This window comes from Mustela lutreola, chromosome 2, assembly GCF_030435805.1.
Source record: "Mustela lutreola isolate mMusLut2 chromosome 2, mMusLut2.pri, whole genome shotgun sequence".
NCBI classification, from domain to species: Eukaryota; Metazoa; Chordata; class Mammalia; order Carnivora; family Mustelidae; genus Mustela; species Mustela lutreola.
Window position 1 is genome coordinate 19,778,926 of NC_081291.1, and position 27,390 is coordinate 19,806,315.

Below are 27,390 nucleotides of genomic sequence, written 5' to 3' on the forward strand. Positions count from 1 at the left end.
CAACAATCTGGAGTCAAGATACAATAATCAGTCAACTAACGTGAATTCTTTTAAAACCAGATTAAACGTGATATTCTACATTATATCAGTGAAAGCAAACTGTGCTCTCTAAAGCCTTTGTAGCAAAGACAAAGAATTGCCAATAAAGATAAGAGCTCTAATCAGGGTCTGCAAATGGCAGACTGGCAACTTCGCCCTTGGTTTTGAAAAAAAAGAAAAAAGAAATACGCAGGAAATTAACACAGAGCGTAGTGAGTGACAGGATGCCTTAGCGACCACACTTCCCAGCAGTCCTTGCGCAGCCAGACACCGTCGCGGATTGGATTCCTCCTCGGGAGGCGGGTGGTGTGGGGGAGGGGACAGACGCGAGGTACTGTGGGTAGGAGACGGCCGTCGACCGAGGCGCCATTTTGTGAGGCGGCCGTATCCTGTTGGATATTCTGGGGCGCAAAACCGCTACTTCTGCCACTTTGGTCTCTCCTGGGGGTAAGTGCGGCAGCCTCTTGTAACGGCGCACGGCTCTTGCTTTTGAGGCAGGCCTTGTGCAGTCTCCCTGACAGCCGCGGGCGGCGGCCGATCAGCCCCTGCCGCATCTCTCGAGTAAGCTACCCGAGGCATTGGAAGGCCGCGCCCCTCCTCGCCGCCTGCGCTGTCAGCTTTCAGAGGGCGTCCTCCTGCCCCACCCGAGGTCCGCTTCTTTCGGGTTCTTTACTGTGCCTCTGCCGGGACGCGTCTCCGACTTCACAGCCCAACTGAACGTGGAGCCGTGGCCTGTCCCTCGGGTACTCCTCAGGGGCGACCGGCAGTTTCTAGCCGCCATCGCCCCGCAGCTGCTGCATCTGAATCCGAATCCGCCCTCTCCGGAAGGTTGTTCGGTGAAGGCTGATCTGCAGACCAGGGAGCCTCTTGGGGGCCGGGAGGGGTGTGTGCAGGCAGAAAGGGAAAGCCGGACGCCCGAGTCGGTCGCGCAGGCTGTGGCGCCGCCATCTCGGCCGCAGCACCCCACGGAGGTGGGTCCAGGCACTGACGGGGCGACGAGGGGCGGCATTAGAGATTTTGCCCAGGCCTTATTTCTCCCAGGTGGTTCTCTTCCATTTATTACTAAAGCAAATGTTCGTTGAGCACCTCCCCTGGAACAGGCAGGCGCAGGGACGGCTGAAACTAGTTTCTCAGACCTCGCACGAATTGAACTCGGTCTAGCTGTGTGTTGTTTTATCACCGCCGGGGCGCTGCGGGGCCCAGCTGGCAGCCTCAAGGGTTCGTGGTGGTTATTGTTACTGAGGAATTAAGTCGTGTGGAGCTTTGCTCTTGTCTCATTGAAATAGCTTAGGTCAGCCGTTGCGTTATAAATAGAGTAGATTTCAATCAGCGGAGCATCCCGGCTTCTAAATGATATAAACTTTTCATCAGAAGATTTTGAATTGTATGTTGCTCCTTGTGTTAATAGAGACGCTTTGATCAATGTTTTCACGGCCAACTACCCCACTGGAGTTGCTTTGATTAGAACACAGGGAGCTAATTGGATCTCTGCCCTTTTTTGCTTTGTAATCCTAAAGTAGGAGAAGGAAAGGAATCTTCTGCTTGCATCCTTTTATGAGTTTGTTATTGAATAGGGAATCTGATATTTTAAAGTAGCTTCATCTTCCTGCTATGCTTATTTTTAACAAATGATTCTTATGTTGACAGTTGATCTCCCTCCCCCACCTACCTGCTCCCACCTTAGATAATCCCTGTTAATAGTTGATGAAATTACAACCTCAGTAGTATCCTAACTTATAGGAAGATTGACTTAAGTGATCTCTTAAATTTTCAGCAGCCACTCTCTTGTTTCCTAGAAAAAGACAAAATTTGAATATTTTGGGACAGTGTGCTACATCTTCAGTAGGACAATGGGTTCAGACAAACGGTAAGTTACTACTATACATGTCTTTGATCTCAACATTTCATTGAGAGTGAACTGATTTTTAGAAATTGTTGATCAAACAAATACTTGAGTGTCTGTTTTGTGCCAGGCATTGCTGTTAATACCTTCATGAGCCTTGCTCTTACAAGCTTGCAGTTTAGTGAGAGAAGTGAAGTACTGTGTGAACTATGCTATATAATAGAAGTCAGGGGGTGCTGTTAGAACACATAGGAAGCATGTGTTTTCCTGGAAACATACTGGAACGCTTCCTGGAGAAAATACTCTCTAAGGTAAGTAAGAATTAGGCAAAGGAGGGAGTGGGTCACTGAAGGTTCCCAGTGTGGAAAACAGCCTATGCAGAAGCCAGGAGATGTCATACAAGTCTGCCACTTTACCCAGTAGCTGGCTGGAGCAAGCAGTCAGTGAATGTTGCTGCTGCTGCTTGTCGCTTCTGTGGTAAGATTATCCAGATTTATAGAAGTTTTGGACCTTTCTGTTGGTTACATGGAAAGTCAGTGAAAAGTTACTAAAGAATTAGTGGAGAATTAAGATGAGAGCATTTGGCTGCCATGTCATGTGGATCCTTCCACTCAGACTATTTGGTTTACATACACAACCTTTTCCAGCCACCTTCCTACTTAGTGTTGCATCTTGTCCTAGGGGTAGATCAAATTGATGGCCCAGAGAGACTCAGGAGATGCTCATGTCACACGATGTCATTATTTTAATGCTGTGTTAGCAGTCTGAGGTTCCAAGTAACTTATTAAATTAACATTTGCCCTTTTAGGTTTCTCATCCTCATACTTCACATTAAGAAGTAGTCCTAAACTACTTGTTTCATTGGTGTCTTTTTGATAAATTTGTATACTCTAAATGAGGCCCTTCTAAGCCATTCCTTTGTCTTCTCTTTACACAGAAGTTTTATGAACCTGGTAAACAATTTATCGAAGAACTGTATCTGTAGTCAAATGGGTTTATGCTCTTGTTACTAGACTTTCCTGTGAGGCCCAGTGCTATCCAGTAACCAAAAGTAAACCAGATGTTACAGGAAATGCTATTGTCTGCTTGTGCTGATTATGTCTAACAAAAGAATTTGGTTAACTGCTTGATGAAGAAAAAAAATTAATTTAACTCATCCAGGTTATTTGGTCCGTTTCCCAGTAGTGTGATACCTTTGAGAGTAGATGAGTCAGAACACACTCTCCTTTGAAATTGGGTGAAATGCTAAAAATTGCTCTCTTCCTATTTTTGATCACCAAGATCTGAATCAGGGATAAAAGGGGTGATATGTGTAGACTACAGTCTTTGGAATACATGGGATAAACTTGGACAGCCTGACCTTTAAAAAATATATATATATTAAGCCCAAACATGTGATAGTCATATCATTAGATATAGCATGATTTCCTGAAAATTATCTCTGCCTTCAGGGATATAGATGTTTTCCTAGTGTTTATAAACTGGAGTTTGGTGATAAGTTTTAAGGGATATGTCAAACTATTTGGATATCTTATACACTTAGTGGGAGGGGGGAGATGTTCTTCAACTGTGTTTTGTAAAGGTATGAAGTGTGATTTAACTTAGAGTAAATGAAAATTATTTCCCTGGCAGAGTGAGTAGAACAGAGCGTAGTGGAAGATACGGTTCCATCATAGACAGGGATGACCGGGATGAACGTGAATCCAGAAGCAGGCGGAGGGACTCAGATTACAAAAGATCTAGTGATGATCGGAGGGGCGACAGATATGACGACTACCGAGACTATGACAGCCCAGAGGTGAGTGGTCAGCAACTGGTGTGGTGTAGTTAAAGTTATGAATTGATGCATAAAGCCTCTAAGATTCTGGAAATGTAATAAGTATATCAAGTGTGGAACGCTCCTCTTGAGTATTGTATTCAAACCCTCTGTTATTCTAAAATCTGTTGAGGTAACTCTAATCCTCAAAGACAAACTGAGCCGATGGTAATAGAAATATTGGCCAGGGTTTACATAGGGCTTATCATATACCAGGCACTCTTTTGAGCACCTGACTTATGTGAACTTAATTAATCCATTATGGTAGGTGTCTTCCCATTTTAAAGACGAGGCAATTGGAGTATAATAATATACCAACCCTGGGTCTGAGCTGCTGCTTCTAAAAGTTGTAGTTTTAGTCAGCATAGTCATTTCTCATTCCTTTTTATATGTGAATATAGCTTTGTTGTTTAGAACTAATTATGCTTCCCATGTAATTTTGCAGGGTTTTTTACTTTTTCCATGCATATAATCTTCATATTATAATACATATTGTGTGATAGTATACTGTACAGTGAGTTGTTAAACCATTCTTCCTGGACTAAATGGTTATAGCCCTTTTCCTCCAGCTCCACCCCCTGGCCACCAGTTTGAAAACAGTACAGTGAACATCATCATGGAGTTCCCTTACCCTCTCCGTTGTTCCTGGAGATAAATTCCTAGGAGTAGAGGGCCTCTACTCAAAGGGTCTAAACCCAGTGTTATTTTAATTGTCATTTTGTTTATTGTAAATCAGAGAGAACGTGAAAGAAGGAATAGTGACCGATCCGAAGACGGCTACCATTCAGATGGTGACTATGGCGAGCATGACTACAGACATGATATCAGTGATGAGAGGGAGAGTAAGACCATCATGCTGCGAGGCCTTCCCATCACCATCACGGAGAGCGATGTAAGGGGAAACAGCAGTTCTAATGAGCAGTCCAGTGGGCACAGCAGATTTGGGGCTTCTACCATCTTCTCACTGTTGTTTTATCTCAAGTTAACATCTCAGGCAGTGAAATACATTTCTGTCTTTAGGATGGAGATCTTTTCAGCGTGGTTCAGAGGTAAATTATCATTAGCATTTAGGCTTTGAAGTTCAACACAGAGTTGAGTTTTCGGAAATCCCTTAACTAGGGGCGCCTGGGTGGCTCAGTGGGTTAAAGCCTCTGCCTTCGGCTCAGGTCATGATCACCGAGTCCTGGGATCGAGCCGAGCATCGGGTTCTCTGCTCAGCAGGGAGCCTTCTTCCTCCTCTCTCTCTGCCTGCTTCTCTGCCTGTTTGTGATCTCTGTCTTTCTAGTAAATAAATAAAATCTTAAAAAAAAAAAAAATTTCTGGGGCGCCTGGGTGGCTCAGTGGGTTAAAGCCTCTGCCTTCAGCTCAGGTCATGATCCCAGGGTCCTGGGATTGAGCCCCACGTTGGGCTCTCTGCTCTGCAGGGAGCTTGCTTCCTCCTCTCTCTCTCTCTCTCTCTCTCTCTCTGCCTGCCTCTCTGCCTACTTGTGATCTCTGTCTGTCAAATAAATAAAATCTTTAAAAAAAAAAAAAAAATCCTTAACTACAGGGAGCAGATCTTTTTCCTTCAATAGCCCGTAGAAGGTAATCAGTACATTTTTATTTAACTGGTTACTTACTTTGTGAGGATGTATCAGTAAAAACATTTTCTTCATGATCCGGCTACCCTTTGATTTGACTAAATGTGTACTATCCATCTGAAACCTGTAAGCCTGTCAAAAAGGAGGCCATTCCCTGACTCCCCACACCTCAGACTGGCCAGCTAGTGGCTTGGTATACTGGGCCCTATCTCATTTCCAATGCCAATCTCATCTCTGGCCCTCACCCACTTCTTCCAGCTACATCCATCTCTTGCCTCCCTCCCCTGTAGCCACTTAGGACATGTTTGTCATTCTACCAGTGTGCCTTTTTCTGCTTGAAGGCTTCATCATGTGAGGCCTTCCTGATCTACTGTGTGAATTGGTATTGAAAGAGGTTCTGCAGAATGTCTCTGGGGAAAGGGGTGGGGGGCGCTTACTGGCTCAGTTGGTAGAGCATGCCACTCTTGATGTTGGGGTTGTAAGTTCAAACCCCACCTTGGGAATAGAGATTACTTTTTAAAAAAAGACTGTCTGGAAGCTTTAAGAGACGTTTTTACTAGTGGAGGGTAAAGACTGGTTCTAGGGAGATCTTAGTTGAGCTGATTTTTAAGGGATAGAAATGTTTGGAGAACTAGGGGAAAGGTGTGGTAGACTGGCCCTCCAGGCAGTGGGATCACACAAGCAAACTTGGGAATAGAAACATACTGAATATAGACAGGGCCTATCAACCAGGTTCATTCAGTTGAATTTAAAGGCTTTTGACAAGAGAGAGGTAGGTGGGAAAGTGCTGTTGAATCCATGTGCTAGGGTCATTCAGAGCCCAGATAAGTATAAAAGGAGTTACTTAGGGCTTTGTCCAGTAGTAAAAGAATTGAACAGCTTAGAATGTTGGAGGGAAAGAGCGGTAGTGGGAGGACAGGGAAGACAGCTGACCTCAGGTAGGGACAGCAGTGGGCATGTGGAATAGGAGATGCAGGAATTCCTACAGGAGAAGTCAATTCAAGAAAGTTTGCTTGTTAAACAGGTTGTTCCCTTATGTAGTCTGCTGGCCTAGGCCCTGGGAGTTTGCAGAGGAAGTGCATGGCATAGGGAAGCAGTGCCCTTGCAGACTTTTGGGGGCCTCCCTCCTGGCAGTGAAATAAGATTTAATGCTTTTGTATTTTAGGCTTCTTCAGGGAAATAAAAGTACCAATCATAAGAAGGCTGGTTTTCAAAACAGAATTTCTGAGTTTCCCAAATTGTGCAGTATTCTAAGCAAATTTACTTGTTGAGGTCCTTAAAACATTTTAAAATTTTATATAGTATTTAATCTCCTGAACTTCAGTTTATCCTATTCATTGTTTGAGTTTTTTTAGTTTAACCCTCCCACTGATAGGGGAACTCTTAGAGGTACTGTATTTAGTTACTATGTTACTATATGTGATACTGTTACACTACTTTTATAGTAACTGTCTTTAGTTACTCTGATGACTAACTTTTCAGTTACTATGTTACTAAGCATAGACCTGAGTCACATGATGGGGTCTGGCTCAGTGTAGAACTTCTCCTACTCTGTGGAGAAAAATAGACATAGTTAATTGTTTTTATTGGTGGTGGTTATGGTCTGTAAAGCCACTGCAAATAGAATACTGAATATTGAGCCATCACTCCTAGGAAAAAAACAAAGTTCGGTTCCTGTGAGCCTCTGGTCACAACCATTTTCATCTGCAGATCAATACATAACCTTGTTTTAGGTGCATTTTGGCTTAGAGATGCCTTATTTAGTATATAGTGTTGATTCATTAACCTTGAACTCACATACAGCAACATTATAACTCATTTCTGAATGAAGCTTATCCAACAATATGTATTTTCTCTCTGGGGGACATCACAGCCTCCTTGTGCTTAGGAACACTAGATAGAACTTCAACACTACACTTGGAGAGCCATTTTAAATAGAGAAATGACTGGGGTGCCTGGCTAGCTCAAGATCAATCAAGAGCAAGAGCAATCAGGGGCGCCTGGGTGGCTCAGTGGGTTAAGCTGCTGCCTTCGGCTCAGGTCATGATCTTAGGGTCCTGGGATTGAGTCCCGCATCGGGCTCTCTGCTCAGCGGGGAGCCTGCTTCCCTCTCTCTCTGCCTGCCTCTCTGCCTACTTGTGATCTCTGTCTGTCAAATAAATAAAATCTTTAAAAAAAAAAAAAAAAGATCAAGAGCAATCAGCTCTTGATCTACAGGCCATGAATCCAAGCCCTGTGTTGGACATAGAGCTTATTTAAAAATAATAGTAGTGAAATCACTAACAAAAAGTAATGAAAATGAAAAACTTGCCAGTAAATAAGACTGAAAAGGACACTTGTTTACATTATGGAAACTGAAACAAAGGGCACCTGGGTGGCTCAGTGGGTTAAAGCCTCTGCCTGGGATCCAGCCCTGCTTCTGGCTCTCTGCTCAGCAGGGGACCTGCTTCCCTTCCTCTCTCTCTGCCTGCTTGTGATCTCTGTCTGTCAAATAAATACGATCTCTCAAAAAAAACAAAAACGAAACAAAACTGAAACAAGGCAAAGCATTGCCTCGGTCTCAGACATTGTGCATCAAGCAACTCAAAGCTTTCCCTCTGCATATGTCCGCAAATGACTTGGAAGCACCACAAGTATTGATTGACTCCCCACCAAGTACAGAGCCCAACACAGGGCTCACTCAGTCTCATGACCTGAACTGAAATCAGGAGTCAGATGCTTAACACTGAGCCATCAGGCACCCCTGTGAGACTGTTTTTCATAACATAAATAGTTGTTACCTGAAAGAAATTCCCAGGCAGCATATAAATAATGCCTTCGAGGCTGTAAAAATACATTCATTTCTTGGAAAAATATTTTATTATTATTATTATTATTATGGTTTTAGAATGATTAAATTTTGGTGATAGAAGTTAAAAACGGTTGATTAAGCATTTGTCTCAGTTCCTGGTCCTTGAAATTTCTTTGGTGTGGAATAGTTTATGGCTGAAGCTTTAACTATAAATGTGTAAAACTCTGCAGATTCGAGAAATGATGGAGTCCTTCGAAGGCCCACAGCCTGCGGACGTGAGGTTGATGAAGAGGAAAACAGGTGAGAGCTTGCTTAGTTCCGGCTGTTCTGGCTCTCTTCCCCATTCCCACTCCAGCCCCTAAAGACCATCCTGATTCCCCCAGTCTTCAAGCACATGAATTCAGAATGAAAGGTTTGCCATGGCTAAGGAATGTGACTCTTTGAAAACGATATTAGAGAGCACCTGAGGACCTTTTTAAAAACTTTGGTTTTAGGGGCTTTTTTTTCCTTCGGTAAGTAGTGATTTATAAACTCCTTGTTTGACTGTTTGTAGTCGGTTGCATGGTTACGTTTTAAGCGTGGAATCAAATCGAGTGGCACTTAGTTCAGGCGGCTTGGTTCCTTGCCATGGCAAAGTATCAAGAAGATCCCCAAGTCAAGTCACATTTGTAAAGCTGCTTCCCAATTGGCTTTGTCACGCAGTGTTGAAGCAGTGGGAGAGAGATTCACCTGTTATAAAGGAACTGACTAACACGAGTATCCCGTCTATATCTGAATGCTGTCTCTAGGTGTAAGCCGTGGTTTCGCCTTCGTGGAGTTTTATCACTTGCAAGATGCTACCAGCTGGATGGAAGCCAATCAGGTTGCTTCACTCACCAAGTCTAGATATTCATGAAAATGGAACAAGTCTGTACAATACAAAAAACAAAACAAAAAATGGTTAAAGGAGTGGTTTGTTCCAAAGGAGTGATTTTTTTTTAAAAGAAAAGCTTTGTATATATTAAAATTGATACTATTAGGATACATACAGCGGCAAGGACTGCACTGTAGAATTTGCTCTGCCTTTAAACATGGCTGCCTGGCAGGGCTTTGTTAATCACTGAATACCTGTTTGGTGAGTGCCAGAACATCTTGACATTCCCTCTTCCACTGCTGCTTATGTTCCTATTCATTATGTCATTGAGAGTAATCTTAAAATAGCCAACTCTCGATTTGACAGTGAAGAGAACACAGTAGAAGTTTGCTACAGGCATTTTGAAGGTATTCCTTATTTCTGCTTGGAGACCACAAGCCTCCAGGAGGCATAACTGCTCCTTTGGGTCTTCAAGGACTATTTAAGGACCTCGTGGAATTTATGAACAATAAGTCTGATGAGATTAGCTTGGGAGCTGGTGTCCTGCTGCTGTCTAATCTAGTTAAAGTGGCATTAACATTCTAATCTCCCTGAGAATGCCTTTTATATTCCGTTCAAAGCAGATCATTGATGGTTCTTTGATATAGCATTAACTGAAGTGTTCTACAGTTTGTCAAGTTAACGTTCAGTACTTGGCACTTAAATAACATTTTTTACCAGAACTCCACAGTATTGAATGCCTTAACCAAGTGCATTCTGGAAAGTTTGCCTAACTCCTTATGTTGCTTTTCTGCAGCATTTTATGATTTATCATGCATAAATAAGTTATATTCTTCGGTAATATATGGCCATTTATAACAAAGACTCACTAATGAGGGTATCATTTTGATTGAATGATTTGTTAGATTTTTTTTTTAAGCCTCTCATTTTCTTAACCCAGAGGTGACAGCCTGATCTTATACAAGTAGAGCTTCATTCATTTCATACCATGGACACCATCCTAGTAAATTCAGAACCTACACACAGGCTTCATGTGAGTCTGCTTTCTTGACATGACAGCATCTTTTGATGCAGTGGCTGTATCAGAATGGCTTGCCTGGGAGTTTAAAACTCCAAGGAAATGAAAACCCACAGACATTAAAAAATCTCCACAATTTTAATGTATACAAAGCTAAGTTCATGTGTAATATTTCATTACAGTTCAAATTCACTCCAGAAATAAAAGGCCAATAGGATTAGGGACTCAGTGATAGTTTGGAGTCTCCCTCAGCACACACCTCACCTACTGGGATGATCTGTTGACATATCTCCCAGCTTCATTTTTGTTTCTGTACAACACAGTGAGTGGATGGCCCTTCAGCTCTTTCCCTCTTGGCCAGACATGCAGTCTTGCCTTTAGATATTGCAGAGACAACATTCACAGCATGTCTTAACTCTTCCAGGATTTGCAAGAACCAAATTGCTCAACAGTATGTATATTTAGAGGGGTTAGACTCCTTTTAAAAATCTGGATATCTAACCACCTCCTCAAATCTGTTCTGATAGTGTCAGAGCACCCCGCTCCCTCCCCTCTTTGCCGCCCCATAAAAAGTAAAAGAAAAGGTGCTCCTGTTAAATGAAGGCTCTTTGGGGGCAGGTGCTGGGCATACTCTTGGCTAGACTGATTGAGCTTGGAGTTTTGACCTTTCTAAGTTGCGTCCCTTTTAGTCACATGGTTGACTTGAAGGGAAAGGCGGTGAATGCATTTACGAACTCTTCCGACCCCCCTGAAGAAACTTCATTGGCTCCTGGTTACTCATCTTGAAGAGAGTACCATGTATTTCAGGGAAAAACACATCCGTCACCTAGGACATAACATGGTTTCAGTTGGCAGGAAGAAATCTCATTTAGCTGCTTTAGAGTCGATGGCATTCAGAATAGGCCCTCCAAAGAAAGAGTTGTAACAAGATTCCCTTTAAAGCTGAGCTCCCCTCCCCTTGTCCCCCAGAGGACACATCCTGACGCAGGAGTTGGGGAAAGGGAAAATAGAAAAGCTTTTACTTTGCATAAAGACGGGGAACTGGGGGAAAAGTGAAGCGAAGCCCGAGGACACCATGCTGAGGCTAATAAAGTAGGAGGCAATCTCAGAACTGGGAGAGTTGTGTCTTCTGCTTTTTGAAATAGACTGTCACTCTCAGGCAGCCTGGCAATGCTGAATGTTAGGACTTCTGTCTCTGCTGGAGACACGGCCTGGTGCATGTCAGCGGTTAGAGTTTGGCAGCTTTCTCAGCACTCCCTGACTCCGTTTACCTTTACTCCGCATCCCATTCTCTTACTGCCTATCTGAAGGATTGGATGGGCAGAGTATAGGTGGCGGTGGTTGGTCCTCCCCGTATGTTGTCCATTTAATTCCAGAGCACTGATTTTTCCGAAGTGTGCTCTGCCCTGGGAAAATGGACACATGTTCCTCACAATGGGAATAACTAATTACTTCTTTTTTTACAGAAAAAGTTGGTGATTCAAGGAAAGCACATTGCGATGCATTATAGCAATCCCAGACCTAAGTTTGAAGATTGGCTTTGTAACAAGGTACGCATGTATTCTTACCAAATAGACAAAAATCCTTCGAGTTTTGTTGTTTTTTTCTTTGTCTGAACAAGAAAACTAGAAAGTATACAATAGCCAACTTTTATCATAGGGATATTTTCCTGCTTTGTGACTTTCTTTGGGTCCTCCTGTGTAGATACTGGAAATACTAGAGTCCCTAGAACACTAGTAATTTTATTTATTCAGATCCAGCTTCTAAGCTCAGTATTTCAATTAGGACTTTAGGTTTGTTCCACTTTACTGTTTCTTGATTTTTGGAGGTCTCAACTTGTGGCATAGTCTCTTAATTACATTCAAGTCCTTCTGACCTTGCTCAGGTTATGAAAGATCTGTTGTAGTTAGTCGTGTTGGGAACCTGGCTGGCTGAGTCAGTAGAGCATGCAACTTCTGACGGTAGGGTTATGAGTTCTAGCCCCATGTTGAGCATAGGGCTTACTTTAAAAAGTAACAGAGGGGTGCCTGGGTGGCTCAGTGGGTTAAAGCCTCTGCCTTCGGCTCAGGTCATGATCCCAGGATCCTGGGAGCGAGCCCTACATCGGGCTCTCTGCTCAGCAGGGATCCTGCTTTCCCCCTCTCTCTCTGCCTACTTGTGATCTCTCTCCCTCTGTCAAATAAATAAAATCTTTAAAAAAAAAAAAAAAAAAAGTAACAAATTTGGGGCGCATGGGTGGCTCGGTGGGTTAAACCTCTGCCTTCGGCTTGGGTCATGATCTCAGGGTTCTGGGATCGAGCCCTGCATCAGGCTCTCTGCTCAGCGGGGAGCCTTCGTTCCCCCCCCCCCCTCTGCCTGCCTCTCTGCCTACTTGTGATCTCTTTCTGTCAAATAAATAAAATCTTAAAAAAAAAAAAAAAAGTAACAAATAAAAGAAATAACATATGGTCCTGTCACCAGTGCACTTTTTTTATTTTCTTGGTAAAGGTTGATCACTGAGGGCACTTTGGTGGCTCAGTCAGTTGGGTGCCTGCCTTTGGCTCAGGTCTTGATCCCAGAGTCCTGGAATTGAGCCCCGCATCGGGCTCCCTGCTTCTCCCTCCCACTGCTGGTCCCCCTGTTTGTGCTCACTGTCTGTCAAATAAATAAATGGTATTAAAAAATTAAAAAATAAAATACCAAGAATATACATTTAAAAAAAAAGATCGATTGATTTGAGAGACCACGCGTGCAAGAAGTGAGTGACTGGGTGGGGCAGAATCTCAAGCAGATTCCACACTAACTAGGGAGTCTGACACAGGGCTTGATCCCACAGCCCTGAGATCACAACCTGAGCAGAAACCGAGAGTCAGACGCTTAACCAGCTGAACCACCCACGTGCCCCACCAGTGCACCATTTTGAGCTGGGGTGTTGCCATTGACATTCTGAGAGTACTTGGATTCTTTGTCCTGCGTGTGGTGTGTGTCCGGGAGGGAACTAGACAATACTCCATTTATGTCGTGTTTGTGTATATAGAGTGGTTGATATAGTGAGTGCTTTTTTGATACAAGAACAAGAACTTTGCCACTGTAGGGTTTGCTGTAGGGTTTTGGGGTGAACTGAAGCTTTTCCCCAACTTGATAAAAATAGAATTGTACTTCAGAATCTGTCAAGATTTGTTTTTCTTGGGAGATTTCACAGTGAAACATTTTTTATTTTAAATTTTTAGGTGAATGCCCCTTTGTCTTGGTTACACGGTATCACTCTCTGCTTTTTTATTTGCTTACTGGGACTTGTTCATGGCCCTATTGCTCTAACCCACTTAATTAATAGTAAGCCTAGCCTGGTATGAGAAATAATTACAGAGAAAACTTTTTTCTTCCAGTGCTGCCTTAACAATTTCAGGAAAAGACTAAAATGCTTCCGATGTGGAGCGGACAAGTTTGGTAAGCCCACACTCAGCTGTTTGGAATAAACACTAAAAACCTGACTAGTTGAAATGTCTGCGAACCTGAAGAAAAGTATAGATTGTAGGGCATTTCAACAAGTAATTCATATATTTTCCTTATACTTTCTTACCTTACATTGGGTAGATGCTTCTGATGATTGTGGGTGCAGAGGCTTCTATTTTCCAAAATTAAGCCTGCTCACCTGGTTTGCATTCTGCGTCTGCTTTTCTTTAGTACTGAGGTAATGTCAGTCCTCCACTGGCCCAGTTTCTGCATTCCACATTTATCACGTCAAAACGAATCATGTTTTATTGTAGCCACAGATGTTTCTTTAAAAAATGAGTGCTACATTTACTTACAATTGAAACTTGGGGTTTGAATGTATTTCTTTACTAAAAATACACTGGTTTATTTTTTGTTCGTCTTAAGTTACTGAGTCTCCCTGTCTCCTTCCCTTCTAGACTCTGAACAGGAAGTGCCCCCTGGAACCACAGAATCTGTTCAGTCTGTGGATTATTACTGTGATAGTAAGTCCCACTATGCCCTTTTGGCCTTTGTGGTAGAAGCTGACCTCAGTTGGAAGGTTTTGTTCTCTTACCCTTTTTTAATGAATAGTGATGGCTTCAGTTTGTCCCGTAAAAGATTGGTTTTTAGAGTCTTCTTCATGTCAAAGTGCAAAATATGCTAGAAATCTCCCAGAATGGATTTGTGTTTGTCCTTGAGCCTGCCTTGGAAAGCACTGGTGGTGGGAATGCACATACATGCCATTTGTCTCTTTCACCACCAGCAATCATCCTTCGAAACATAGCCCCGCACACTGTGGTGGATTCCATCATGACAGCACTGTCACCCTACGCGTCGTTAGCTGTCAATAACATTCGCCTCATAAAAGACAAACAAACCCAGCAGAACAGAGGCTTCGCATTTGTGCAGCTGTCTTCTGCAATGGTGAGGTGCTCACTGAATCTTTGCTTTTAAAAGAAACTGGGCTTTCAGAGGCAAATGTGGTTCATCTAATTTTAATACTATGTGAAAGGCTCCTGGAACCCAGAGTTCAAGGCTGCATATGATAAGTGGTAAAAATAATAGTGTATACTTGTAGATAATTGGCAGAAGTGAAGTTTGAGCCACAGCTTAATTTTTTCTTCTTGTTTGTTTTAGATTGGTTTAGCATTTACTTCTTTAATAATATGGGGTACCTTCGTGTGCTGGAAGAAAGGGCTATTTTTTTATTTCTTTAAGGTTTTATATGCATAAAAAATACTGTGTAGAGTTGTTTTGTTTTGTTTTTTAATAGAAACCTGTACTACTTTGAATGGGGTAGGTGATAGGGAGAGATTTTTAATTACATGACACAACTGTCTTTGTTGACATTCTCTTCAGGATGCCTCTCAGCTGCTTCAGATACTGCAGAGTCTCCATCCGCCTTTGAAAATTGACGGCAAAACTATTGGGGTTGATTTTGCAAAAAGTGCCAGAAAGTGAGTGGCTTTATTGTCCTTATTTAAACTGCTGTACTTGCACACTTGCCCAGGGATGTTTTGCTGACTGAACCTTAAGCCCATGTTCTCAACCCTGAAGCACAATCCTCCCTGGTTGCTGAGGTCGGGAGGGAGACAGTTGTCTGTCTTTTCTTACAGCATATGCCCTCCTGTCCTGAAAAAACAGTTGCCAGAAAACTTCAGAGCAGGACAGAGGCACACATGACAGATGGGTTGAGAATATGTGCTGTGCAAACAGCTTCAGGATAGTGTAAACCCATCTGGAAATAATCCTTTCCAGAACAGCGTGCTAACAGCTTTGTATAGAGTGAGCTTCAGTCTAGAGATGTAAATTTCCTGTTCGTAGTATGATTACTCATCCCACAGACACCTTACTAGATGGCAGGATACAGACTACAGCAGTGATGTTACAGAGGCATTTACCCAGTGAGGCATTGCCTGTGGGGACCACTTCCTGCTCTGAAATGAGGCCTTTCTGGCGCTCGAGAGCTCCCAACAAAGGCTAGAGTGAATTGCTCATCCCTAGCGGTGTGGGGGGACAGATTGGGAGCCACATGCTTGGGTTTTTGTGGTTTCAGAGACTTGGTGCTGCCAGATGGTAACCGGGTCAGCGCCTTCTCTGTGGCTAGTACGGCCATTGCTGCTGCTCAGTGGTCATCCACCCAGGTAAGGTGGAGGATTTTTTTTTTCCAAGTAGTGTGGTGGTGCCCAAAGTCGCAGAAGGGAGCTTTCCTCTGGTGTCTTAGGAGCTCTCCAAGGGCAATTTTAGGGAGTGCTTCCTGGCTTCTTTCTTTGATGTCCACTGACCTCACCTGTGTGTCCTCTTTTGACATTTTGTAGTCTCAGAGTGGCGAAGGAGGCGCTGTTGACTACGGTTACCTGCAGCCAGGCCAGGATGGCTACGCCCAGTATGCTCAGGTAGGCAGACTGAACCAGCCTCCAACGTCTCCTGTCCAGAGCATGTCTGAGAATAGCAGCTTTAACAGTGGACTTTTCTTCAGTACTCACAGGATTACCAACAGTTTTATCAGCAGCAAGCTGGAGGATTGGAATCTGATGCATCATCTGCATCAGGTAGTAGACTTCATCTCTGTTATAGCTTTTGTTTAAACGGCTGTGGTTTAGGAGATAGGGCGCATCCGAGGGTGCACTTTCAGGGTTTTCACCTTGTGCCGAAGGTTCTGGGCAAGATTAGGAATGGATAATAGCCTTTTAGAGACTGTGCTGTGATGAGTGTTTGTTCTCAGAATTCAGCTTGTATCTCCTTTGGCTGCGGCATTTGGAATCGTGGGTGCCCACGTAGGTTTGTGTGAGCAGAGGGTATGGTCCTATAGTCTGGTGCCCAGACATCAATCAGATGGCTCATTGTAAGAAGCGTTTGCTTTGGGTTTTTTTTTTTTAAATTATTAAAGCCTTAGAGTTAAATCTTTTCTGAAGCCCAGACCAGTTAGGGATTCTTCTCTTCTTCTTTCCATCATGCAGAAAATTTAGTTTTGTGTGTAGCTGTCTAGTAGGATTATAAAAATGATAATGTTGTATGGTTCCAGGATGTTTAATAGGAATTAGGTTACTAAGAACTGACTCTTACATGGGGCGTCTGGGTAGCACAGTTAAGTGACTGGTTCTTGGTTTTGGTTCAGGTTATAATCTCAATCTCATGAGATTGCGCCTGCTTCGGGATCCACGCATAGCTGGGCGTATGCTTGAAACTCCTTCTCCCTCCCCTCCGCCCCTTCCCACCAAGTTCTCCCTCTAAAAATCAGTAAATCTTTAAAAAAAAAAAAAAAAAAAACTGACAAAGACAGAAGGCTAGGTTGGGCAGTACAGATAAAAATGTGTGGCTTGGAGTTCAGTGCCCTGGCCCTTGCTAACCCCTGTGTTTACCATCAGGCACAGCAGTGACCACCACCTCATCGGCCGTAGTGTCCCAGAGTCCCCAGCTGTACAATCAGACCTCCAATCCACCCAGCTCTCCGGTAATCCTGTCGTCCTAAATACAGAACTGGTGACTGTGGGGAAAACTTTGTTTTGCTGTCCAAGTATTATCCTTTCCTGCTGTGTGAGCCAGGATTGAATAGTACACAGACATTCCAACCGTACTTCTCTCTGTCTGGTAGTATTAGATAATAAAATAATTTGGGGTATGTATTTAAAGCATAAGATTCCGAACAGGGTGTATGCTTTCTGCATGCTTCGACTTGACCTTCAGGAAGAAAGTTGTCAGCATGTGTTTTGTTCAAGGATTGCCTTAGATCATTGCTGCAGTGTGTCTGTCCGGGGAGCCCTTCCACCTGGATGATTGCAGTGATTTAGTTCTCTTAAGAGGCTTTACAGTTGAAATTATATTGAAGCTGCTGTTCTTTCCAGACTGAGGAAGCACAGCCTAGCACTAGCACAAGTACACAGGCCCCAGCCGCTTCCCCCACTGGTGTAGTTCCTGGTACCAAATATGGTAAGCCAAACCTCATGGGGCGTTGACAGTTGGAAGGTCCTAGTTGTTGTCTGTGTCTAGTAAGAGTTCCTCTCCCTTTGTGGGGGCCAAGAGGGACACTTGGGGATATGAGAGAAGACCACCATTAAGGCCTGCCGCATCTCAGTGGCTTAGAGGTTGAAGGAAAGCGCGTTCCTCACCTGGAATGACCATGCACTGGGTTTTGTTTTTGCAGCAGTACCTGACACATCCACCTACCAGTATGACGAGTCTTCAGGATATTACTACGATCCAACAACAGGGCTGTACTATGACCCCAACTCACAGGTAAGCGCACGCTCTCCTCCCCCATTTCACTAGAAATATCTTTGTTTCGCTCGGTCCATTTATGAGGCATGACAGGAAGTGTCTCCTGCAAAGGAGCAAATGACCCACATTAGTTTTAAGTTCTTCAGAACCATCAAGATGTAATTTCTGTTTTAGGATTTTAATGTTTAAGGTTAAAAATGCATAGTGATCACGTAGAAAAATACACAAAGCTGAGGTGTACATTTGTTTGAATGTTTCCGTGTAAGCACATTCATGTGTATACCGGCCCTGAGGTGAGCACTTGCTGGTCAGTACCAGCCCTCTTCGGTAACCTCTAGTCTGACTTCTGGTACCATTATTTTGTCAAGTTAAAATTTATGGGTGGGCTGATAGTGTTTGTCAAGACCTAGATAGGAGTGTGAAAACGTGATTTCTTGTGTATTTTTTTTTAATTGAGTTAAAGTTCACTGTTTGCTTGTTTGTTTGTTTTGGGGGGGGGGGGTGCTTAAGTAGGCTCCACACCCAGTGTGGACCCCAGCACAGGGCTTGAACTCATGACCCTGAGATCAAGACCTGAGTTGAGATCAAGAGTCAGATGCCTAACCAACTGAGCCACCCAGGCGCCTCCTTCAGATTTTTTTTTTTTTTTAAGATTTCTTTATTTCAGTAAGAGAGTACGTGCACAAACACATGCACGCACAGCAGGGAGGGACAGAGGGAGAGGAAGAGAGAAACCCAGGCCAACTCCCCACTGAACATGGAGTCAAACACGGGGCTCAATCCCACGACCCCAAGATCAGACCTGAGACGAAACTAAGAGTTGGATGCCTAACTTACTGCACCACCCAGACCGCCACCCAGACACCCTTAGGTTTTATTTTTAAGTAATTTCTACACCCAGCTTGGGGCTTGAACTTAGAACCCTGAGATCAGGATCATGCTCTACCAACTGAGCCAGCCAGGCACCCCTTGCTGTTTGTTTGTTTGTAATTCAAAACGTTTCATCACCCCAGAAAGAAACCCTGTACCGTTAGCAGTCACTCCTTAGTCCCTCTTGACCTCAGCAACCGCTCTTTCCTTTCTGTCTCTACAAATTTGCCTCTTCTGAGCATTTCATGTAAATAAGAGTCAGATAACATGTGACCTCTTGTGTCCAGCCTTTTTTACTTAGCATCCTGATATATTCATGAGGGTAGAAATTAGCAGATCTCTGGGGTGATGTTTTATTTTGGGTAGTGGTATATTATTTTAAAGAGGGAAGGCAGCTTTAACACTCCATAAATAAACAATTACCTATGACCAGAAGCTATATATATAGAATAATAAAATAAGTGCTTTTAACAGGAACTTGGCATTGAGAGCTTGTGGTTTCTGAGAGTGAGGTGTGAAGCGGAGAGGGACCACCTGAGCAAGCTAACCTTGCATGGTTCTGCCTCTCTTGTTTGTGAAGGCTGACCGTTATCCAGGCAGTTCTTAGTGGCCATAGCTGTTGTGACTCCTATGTCTGACCCATGCCAGTTTCCCCAAAAGAGACATAACAGACCATCTCCCATGGGTCCCTGCAGGTAGAGTGAATGACTAGGGAATAAGGAAGAGGAGAGATAGGAGCTACCTATCCACCGTTGAGGTGCCTAGATGTATCAGGGTCGGTTCCTTCACTTACCACCTTTCAGGCTCCCGAGCTGGCTCTTTACAACCCTGTGTTTGGTTGCCTGCGTTCGGGTTTAGGGCAGTTGAACCCAGTGAAGAACTATTAACTGGTTGTCATGGAGGATGTGTGATTAAAAGCTCCTCCTGAACAAGGGGCACCTGGCTGGTCCAGTCAAAGGAGCATGGACTCTTGATCTCAGGGTTGTGAGTTCAAGTCCCATGCTGGATGCAGAGATTACTAAAAATAATAATTAAAAAAACTTTTTAAGAAATCCGAACCACCTGTTTTGGCCTCCTGTTTTGTATCAGTTGTCTGTCATTGGAAAGGAGTCAGACACATGGCTCTTCGGGTGCCCTTCAGGCCCAGGGATTAGATTAATGGAACTACGCTCTTTAGAAACCATATTCTGCTTTTGCCCAAGAAGTTTCACACCTCTTCCCTGGCTGGTTCTTCATCCTTACTACACCAACACATACGGCAGCTTCTCTGGGCAGGAAAGACTACTGCTCTGCAACATGTTTTGTGTTTGTGTTTAGTTTTTTTTGACAAAACAATCTTGACAACCTTTTTTTTTTTTTAACTTATTTATTTATTTGACAGAGATCACAAGTAGGCAGAGAGGGAGAAGCAGGCTCCTTGCTGAACAGAAAGCCCGATGCAGGGCTCGATCCCAGTACCCTGGGATCGTGACCTGAGCCAAAGGCAGAGGCTTTAACCCACTGAGCCACCCAGGCACCCCTTGACATAACTTTTTTTTTTATTTATTTTTTTTTTTTTTTAAAGACTTTATTTATTTATTTGACAGAGAGAAATCACAAGTAGGTAGAGAGGCAGGCAGAGAGAGAGAGAGGAGGAAGCAGGCTCCCCGCTGAGCAGAGAGCCCGATGCGGGACTCGATCCCAGGACCCTGAGATCATGACCTGAGCCGAAGGCAGCGGCTTAACCACTGAGCCACCCAGGTGCCCTTGACATAACTTTTTAACAAAATAATCCTTTAATGGTACAAAACAGTCTGTATTAATTGTGCTTTGTTTCTAGTACTACTACAATTCCTTGACCCAGCAGTACCTTTACTGGGATGGAGAGAAGGAGACGTATGTGCCAGCTGCGGACTCCAGCTCCCATCAGCAGACAGGTCTACCTCCTGCAAAAGAGGGGAAGGAAAAGAAGGAGAAACCCAAGAGCAAAACAGCCCAGCAGGTGAAAGACCATGACCCCCTGACCTCAGTTCTCTCTGGGTGGTTGGGCTTTTTTTGTTTTAGTTTTGGTTTGGTTTGAGTTGCAGCATCTGTGTTGGTTTTATTTGGATGTTTTTAAAAACGGGGCCACATGTCTTATTTACATTAAGTTCGCAGCGCATTTTGTAATTTGTTAAGGTTACCATACATTGTCAATTGCCTGTGTACATACTTAGAGGGAAGAATATCCTAGAAGATTCACAGGCTTTTGCATAATATTCGTTCATGACTGTGGTCATATGAAGAAATTTGTGGGTGGGAAGTAAGGGCGCGCGGGCTGGTTGCAAAGCATGTGATTGAGGTGAGACTCTTACTGGCTGCTCACTGTGGCACCAGACGCCATTCTCTAAAGTCCTGTATCGTTTTCTCCTGGTGGTTCGGCATTAGATCGCCAAAGACATGGAACGCTGGGCTAAGAGTTTAAACAAGCAGAAAGAAAATTTTAAAAACAGCTTTCAACCTGTTAATTCCTTGAGGGAAGAAGAAAGGAGAGAGTCTGCTGCAGCAGATGCTGGCTTTGCTCTGTTTGAGAAAAAGGTAACAACAATAGCAGGAATGGCTGCACTTCGAGCTGGGAACTGAAGTAAAACTTGAGGCTTATGACTGATTCTCTGTTTCCCAGGGAGCCTTGGCCGAAAGGCAGCAGCTCATCCCAGAACTGGTGCGGAATGGAGACGAGGAGAATCCTCTCAAGGTGAGGGAGGACCGCCGGTGTGTTTGTGCCGTTTGTGCTCCACGTCTCACTGGGAATCTCCGCTTCATCTGGGCTGTGATTCCTCCTCAGAACTGGATAAGCTCCTGTCAGTGGGTATTGAGAGCAGCTCCTGCACATACAATGTGTGTCCAGGGCTTTGTTTTCTGGGTGAGAGCTGGTGAGCTGGAGCGTTGAATGAAACCTGAATTCCTAAGCTCAGTTGAGTTTTATTGCATTTGTAAATAGAGCATCTTAACAATCTGGAAAGAGAAAATTAAGACAATAAAATGTGTTACTTGATAGGTAGTGGTCTGTGTGGGCCATTACTCTGATCTGTTCTATTTGGGGTTCTCATCCATAGTTGTTTGGAAGCAACCATCCAAGAACTTTTCCTGGGTCCCAGGAGGCTGGCAGGCCCTGCCCTTAAGGACTTGACTGTTGTGCCCAGTTGAATGAAATGCAGTTCACTGTTGAAGCATGGCAAGGGGCAGTGGGAGCTCTTGCACATCTGGAATTACACTGTTAATCTGTCTAGTTACATAGTCCTGGCTCCTCACTGTGTGTGTCCAATGACCCACCCTTTTGTCCCCAGAGGGGTCTGGTTGCTGCTTACAGTGGTGACAGTGACAATGAAGAGGAGCTGGTGGAGAGACTCGAGAGCGAGGAGGAGAAGCTAGCCGACTGGAAGAAGATGGCCTGCCTGCTCTGCCGGCGCCAGTTCCCCAACAGAGACGCCCTGGTCAGGCACCAGCAGCTCTCAGACCTTCACAAGGTGGCTGTGCTTCTCTGAGCCATTCGGAGGCAGGGAGGGGAGGTGATGTGGGTGCCCTGACTGTGGTGAAGGTTCAGCAAGGCCCTGCCTGGAGTGATTGCCTTTAAAAGGCTGTTCTTATTACAGTCTGTTCCAGATCAAAGAGTGGCAAGGAGCATGGTGGGTCCATATACACTAGGCTCTGGTTTTCCTGCCTTGGTATACTGAATGGGCTTTGACTCTCAGAATAAATATAGATATTGATTGAAGTAGACATTGCAGATCAGTATGGTCTGAATTACGATGTCTGTCAAATCTCTTGTACAGCAAAACATGGATATCTACCGACGATCCCGGCTGAGTGAGCAGGAGCTGGAAGCCTTGGAGCTGAGGGAGAGAGAGGTGAATGAGCGTCACTGTGCCACTGGAAGGAGTGTCTTGTATCTCCCTTTAGCTTTTATTTGTAGCACATAGTTCCAGGTCTCAGGGGCAAGATAGGATTTGTCACATATTGTCACCTGGGCATTGTGGCTCATGTAGCCCGTACCTGGGGGCTCTGTAGGTTGTGAGCTTTGCTCACAGGTACTGAATGCCGAGTGCTTGCTGGTGAGGTACACTGGGTTTTAGTAAGGAGAACGCAATCTTGTTTGGCCTGTGGTGAGGGAGGCTTCCTATTAAGCCCAGGAGACATCAGGGCATAAGACTACTGGAGGGATATGGATGGAAGCAGCGGGCAGGGCAGGGCAGGGTTTGGGGTGAAGGCAGCAAAAGTGAGGCCAATAATGGAGAAGCATTGGATCGTTCATGAGGCAGGTTGAGGGCCAACCGGGTTTAAAATACAAATAGAGGCCAATGGGTTAGAAATGAGCCAGTGGGCAGAGTTACTTGAAATTTCTCACCCCACGATCATTCTGTAGTTCACACTGTCAGTAGTTAGGGCTTCAGCTTTCCTGTTCTTTTCCACTGTTTATGGTGCCGCTCCCCAGGGACTGATGAGCAGGTCTCTGGACGCCACCTTGGTGCCGTCTGTCCCTGGAGATCGGCCTGTCCCAAGTGGGGAGAGGAACGGCAGCTCTGCCTTCCTCTAGGCTGCACTCATGGCCCAGCAGCCCTGTCCAAGGGCTTGACAAACAGTGGCTAATTAAGTAAAACTCCTTGGTGCAGGTGTAACTCTGCCCCAGGCCCCACACACAGTAGATCGGACTGAGCGCAGTGAGGGAAACAAGCATGTTTGGTATCTCAGACCATCTTAAGAGGCCAAACTCCAGATGAGGAAAGTCCTTGAGGGTGGTGATCATGAAGTCTGAGTGCGTTAGCCTGTTACAGATTCCAGTCTGAATGTCTCTAGCATCATTTGTTCTCCCACACAGATGAAATACCGAGATCGAGCCGCAGAAAGGCGGGAGAAGTATGGCATTCCGGAACCTCCAGAGCCCAAGCGCAAAAAGCAGTTTGATGCTGGCACTGTGTACGTGTTGTGCACCTTTTCCACTTCATTAGGTGGGGCTCTGGCTGTTGTAAGTAACTGTGTGTTTGCCACTGGCAGGAATTACGAGCAGCCCACCAAAGACGGCATTGACCACAGTAACATTGGCAACAAGATGCTGCAGGCCATGGGTTGGCGGGAAGGCTCCGGTTTGGGACGGAAGTGTCAAGGCATCACAGCCCCCATCGAGGTAAGCAGTGAGAGTGGGCTTCGGCGGTTTGCCAGCTTATTCTAGTGAGGAGACAGCTGGAAGCACCCACATAGCCCAGGGCCCAGGGATGGGTTCATGTCTCTTCGGGCCGCGCCACCAGCCTGTGGGAGTCTTGCTCCCTGCAGGTTGCCCTTAGGTCACCAACCTCCTTTATGATGTCAGTTGAGAGGAATGGGAGTCGTACCCTACTTGATTTTTCTGGTCTTTTGCTATCTCTGGGTAAAAGCCATCTTCTGAGAAGTGTATATGTCCTTTTTTAGAAATAGTCTCTTATTTTTTTTTTAAGATTTTATTTATTTATTTGACAGACAAAGATCACAAGTAGGCAGAGAGCAGGCATAGAGAGAGGTAGGGAAGCAGGCTCCCTGCCGAGCAGAGAGCCCGATGTGGGACTTGATCCCAGGACCCTGGGATCATGACCTGAGCCAGAGGCAGAGGCTTTAACCCACTCAGCCACCCAGGCGCCCCCAGAAGTTGTCTCTTAACACCAACTCAGATCCATGTAGCTTAGATTGGATTTTTTTTAAAGGTGTACTATGCTTTAATTTCTAAGTGATCTTGGTCATGTAAAAAATAAACTATGATTTAGTAGGATTTTTTTTTTTTTTTAAAGATTTTATTTATTTATTTGACAGAGAGAGATCACAAGTAGGCATAGAGGCAGGCAGAGAGAGAGAGGAGGAAGCAGGCTCCCTGCTGAGCAGAGAGCCCGATGCGAGGCTCGATCCCAGGACCCTGAGATCATGACCTGAGCCGAAGGCAGCGGCTTAACCCACTGAGCCACCCAGGCGCCCCTGATTTAGTAGGATTTTTATCCATGATAAGAAATCCTTTAGTTGGTCAGAGCTCAGATTGAGATACGGCCTCAGGGTCAGAAGTCCCACCCACTGGGCTTCTGGACCAGAGCATCACCAGTGATCAATCCCTCTCAGACCTGGCAGCACAGCTTAGGTCAGACTGTTAACAGCCAGAACATGTTGGTCTCGTGCAAGTAAGTTCTGACATCGGACTGTCCTGCTATGATCCGTGCCCGTAATTACCAGGCCTTTCTAGGCTTCTGTGGAGTGCTCTGGGGCCCTCACTAGGCACAGAAGCTTGCTGAGGAGGCACTGGGAGACAAGGTTGGGGGATGTGTCTCTCTCTCTGCCTGTCTTCCTTAGTGCATTTTATTTCTTCAGTCCTTAAACCTACCCTGGGTCTCCCAACTTCCTTCCTCCTGTCCCTGGTGGGTGGTTCTGGTTGGGAGTCACCCGGATGAGCAGGTGTTAGAGCAGTCCACACCCTCCCTGCCAGCTGCTGACAGAAATTTTGTTCCCCTAGGCTCAAGTCCGGCTAAAAGGAGCTGGCCTGGGAGCCAAAGGCAGCGCATACGGACTGTCGGGTGCAGATTCCTACAAAGATGCTGTCCGGAAGGCCATGTTTGCTCGGTTCACTGAGATGGAGTGAGGCTCAGAGAGAGAGGGAGGGAGGGAAAGATGACAAGGAGCTCCTCGGAGCACAAGGAGTGGTCCATCTCCTGAATTCACTCTTAACACCTGTCTCTTTAAGGGCATGCCTTGTGCTGTTAATAGTTTTTAGGGCGAACCACTCCATTCTACAAGGTTCTCCCACTTAATAGGAGTTCTCCTTATATGGACTGTCTGGTGAATGGCCTTCCTTCCTGCCAGAGGGCTTGTGAGCTGGCCAAGGGGACAGTGGGTCTTTTATACTTAAGTGTACATAGTGTAATGTAGTGTGTTTTACGTGTGTAGCCCATGTCATGGTCTGTCAGCCCCTCACACTCCTAGGGGGTGTTGAGATGCCCTAGGTGGTATGTGACACCAAAGCCGCCTCTGTCATTTGTTGTGCTGTCTTTTCTTGGCAAAAGCCTTATGTATATTTGTATATTACACATTTGTACAGAATTTTGGAAGATTTTCAGTCTAGTTGCCAAATCTGGCTCCTTTACAAAAGAAATACCTTGAAAAATGAGTGTCTGTGTTTCTTTATTCTCGGGTGACCAGGTGTGCAGAGCATGTCTGAGCTAGTCAAGCCCGATGGTGAGATAAGTGTGTTAAAAGTTATTTATAAATAGTATTTTATGCTATTTTCCTTACCCCAATCATGTTCAGATTCTTAACTTCAAGAGTGTGTTAAAATGTTTTAAAATTCTTCATGAAAACTCAGTCATAACTGAGTCAGCTTTTCCACTTCCATTTTCTAAAGACCAAAGAGAATGTGTGCACTTGTGAGCCTCCAGTTTCCACAGACTATTCCAGCATGCAGCATCGGGCCGTTACAACGCTGCTGAAGCACAGGGCCTGAGAGGGTCCCGTTGCCCTCCGTGGCACTCCACTTGCTTCCTGTCTTCTCACCTCAGCTACTGAGGAGCTGCTCCCGGCTGTTGCAGAGTTAGCCATTCTAAATGGGGTCATCCCGTCCTTGTCATCTTGGCGAGGGCAGGAAGTGTGTCTGAGGCTGCTCTGGGGCCTGGTGTGATGGGGCATCCATGGTGCCAATCTGACTGAACTGAGTGCTTGGGCTCCATGTTTGGCATATAGTCAGGGAGGGGGCTTACTCTGAAAGCTGGAATCCCACAGCTTTTTTTTTTTTTAAGATTTTATTTATTTATTTGACAGAGATCACAAGCAGATGGAGAGGCAGGCAGAGAGGGAGATAGAGGGAAGCAGGCTCCCTGCTGAGCAGAGAGCCTGATGCAGGACTCGATCCCAGGACCCTGAGATCATGACCTGAGCCGAAGGCAGCGGCTTAACCCACTGAGCCACCCAGGCACCCAATCCCACAGCTTTTTTGGGTGGTTATATTTTCTTTCTTCAGGCAGGCCTGGCCCTTCTAAAAGGATGGAAAGTACTCAGGAGGCACTTGCAAAAGTGAGTGCTTTGGGGCCCTCACCCTAGCCTCCCAGGGGGGCCTTGGAAAACGAGGAGTCAAGTGCAGAAGCCCCACACCTGGGCTTCTGTGGGGTAATTCCTCACAAGTAAGGATCCCCCTGATGACAGATTCCTGCCTTCCAGGGTCAGCCCTGGGGTGAGGAGACCACCCTGCCTCCAGAGCTGTCATTCATCCCGGACATGATGCTGTCTTCGTGCTTGCACAGCAGTCCCAAGAAACCTAGTTAAGTGGATCTGACAGCCAGCCTGGAAGATTCTTCCAGGTAGAGACACATCCTGAGTCTTGGGAAGCTCTTAATTACATGCACCCAGCTCATCAAAGGCTGGCTAGAAGCCTCTGGGTGCGGAGGAGGGAAGCCCAGCTGAACCCGGGCAGGGAGCCAGGCCCCCATCAGCCATCTTGAGCCCCAAATAGGCTGCCCCACACCAGGAAGGGCTCTTGCATCTGTCCTGTAGTGCTTGGTGTGGACACCCACCATTTTCAGCTGTTCAGGAATCCCCCAAAGACTGCTTGGGACCACAGCATCTTAGAGCCTGGCATGGGCTTACCTGTAAGCATGAAGTTTGTGTGTAGCCCCTCAGAGAAGCTGGAGGCCCCCATCTCCCACTTCTAGGCTGCTGCATAGCCACTCCTGTCACCAGTATACCAAACCAGGTGACCGCTTTCACCTCGCAAGGCAGTGAAGGAGTTCAGATGCAAGCCTTCACCTTGCGTCTAAACCTATGAGCCCATTTCTTGATGTTTGACAAGCTGTACCATTGGCTCTGGTCTCTCATGCAAGGCCAAATTTAGGGGTTCTGGGTACTAGATGGCTGAAGCCCCAAGGGCCTGGCATCCCCCCACCAGCTCCTCATGG

General features: G+C 45.2%; 1 protein-coding gene across 2 annotated transcripts; it reads left to right on the forward strand.

Annotated features, from left to right (window-relative positions):
* The first annotated feature begins 361 nt into the window (after nt 1–361).
* Nucleotides 362–25,613, forward strand: RBM5 (RNA binding motif protein 5). Of its 2 annotated transcripts, XM_059160957.1 has the most exons (25): nt 362–486; nt 1,836–1,906; nt 3,515–3,680; nt 4,435–4,590; nt 8,300–8,369; nt 8,858–8,931; nt 11,407–11,490; nt 13,306–13,366; nt 13,831–13,896; nt 14,157–14,317; nt 14,753–14,850; nt 15,450–15,537; nt 15,712–15,789; nt 15,873–15,945; nt 16,762–16,847; nt 17,239–17,323; nt 17,538–17,629; nt 20,301–20,462; nt 20,888–21,037; nt 21,123–21,194; nt 21,787–21,966; nt 22,273–22,347; nt 23,316–23,413; nt 23,492–23,621; nt 24,963–25,613. In XM_059160957.1, the coding sequence occupies exons 2-25, from the start codon at nt 1,890–1,892 to the stop codon at nt 25,086–25,088; spliced, it is 2,448 nt and encodes an 815-aa protein (XP_059016940.1). In that variant the 5' UTR covers nt 362–486; nt 1,836–1,889; the 3' UTR covers nt 25,089–25,613. The 2 variants fall into 2 exon arrangements, with proteins under 2 accessions (XP_059016940.1, XP_059016941.1); XM_059160958.1 differs by lacking the exons at nt 362–486; nt 1,836–1,906; nt 3,515–3,680; nt 8,858–8,931 and having other exon boundaries at nt 4,529–4,590.
* Nucleotides 25,614–27,390: the final 1,777 nt, after the last annotated feature.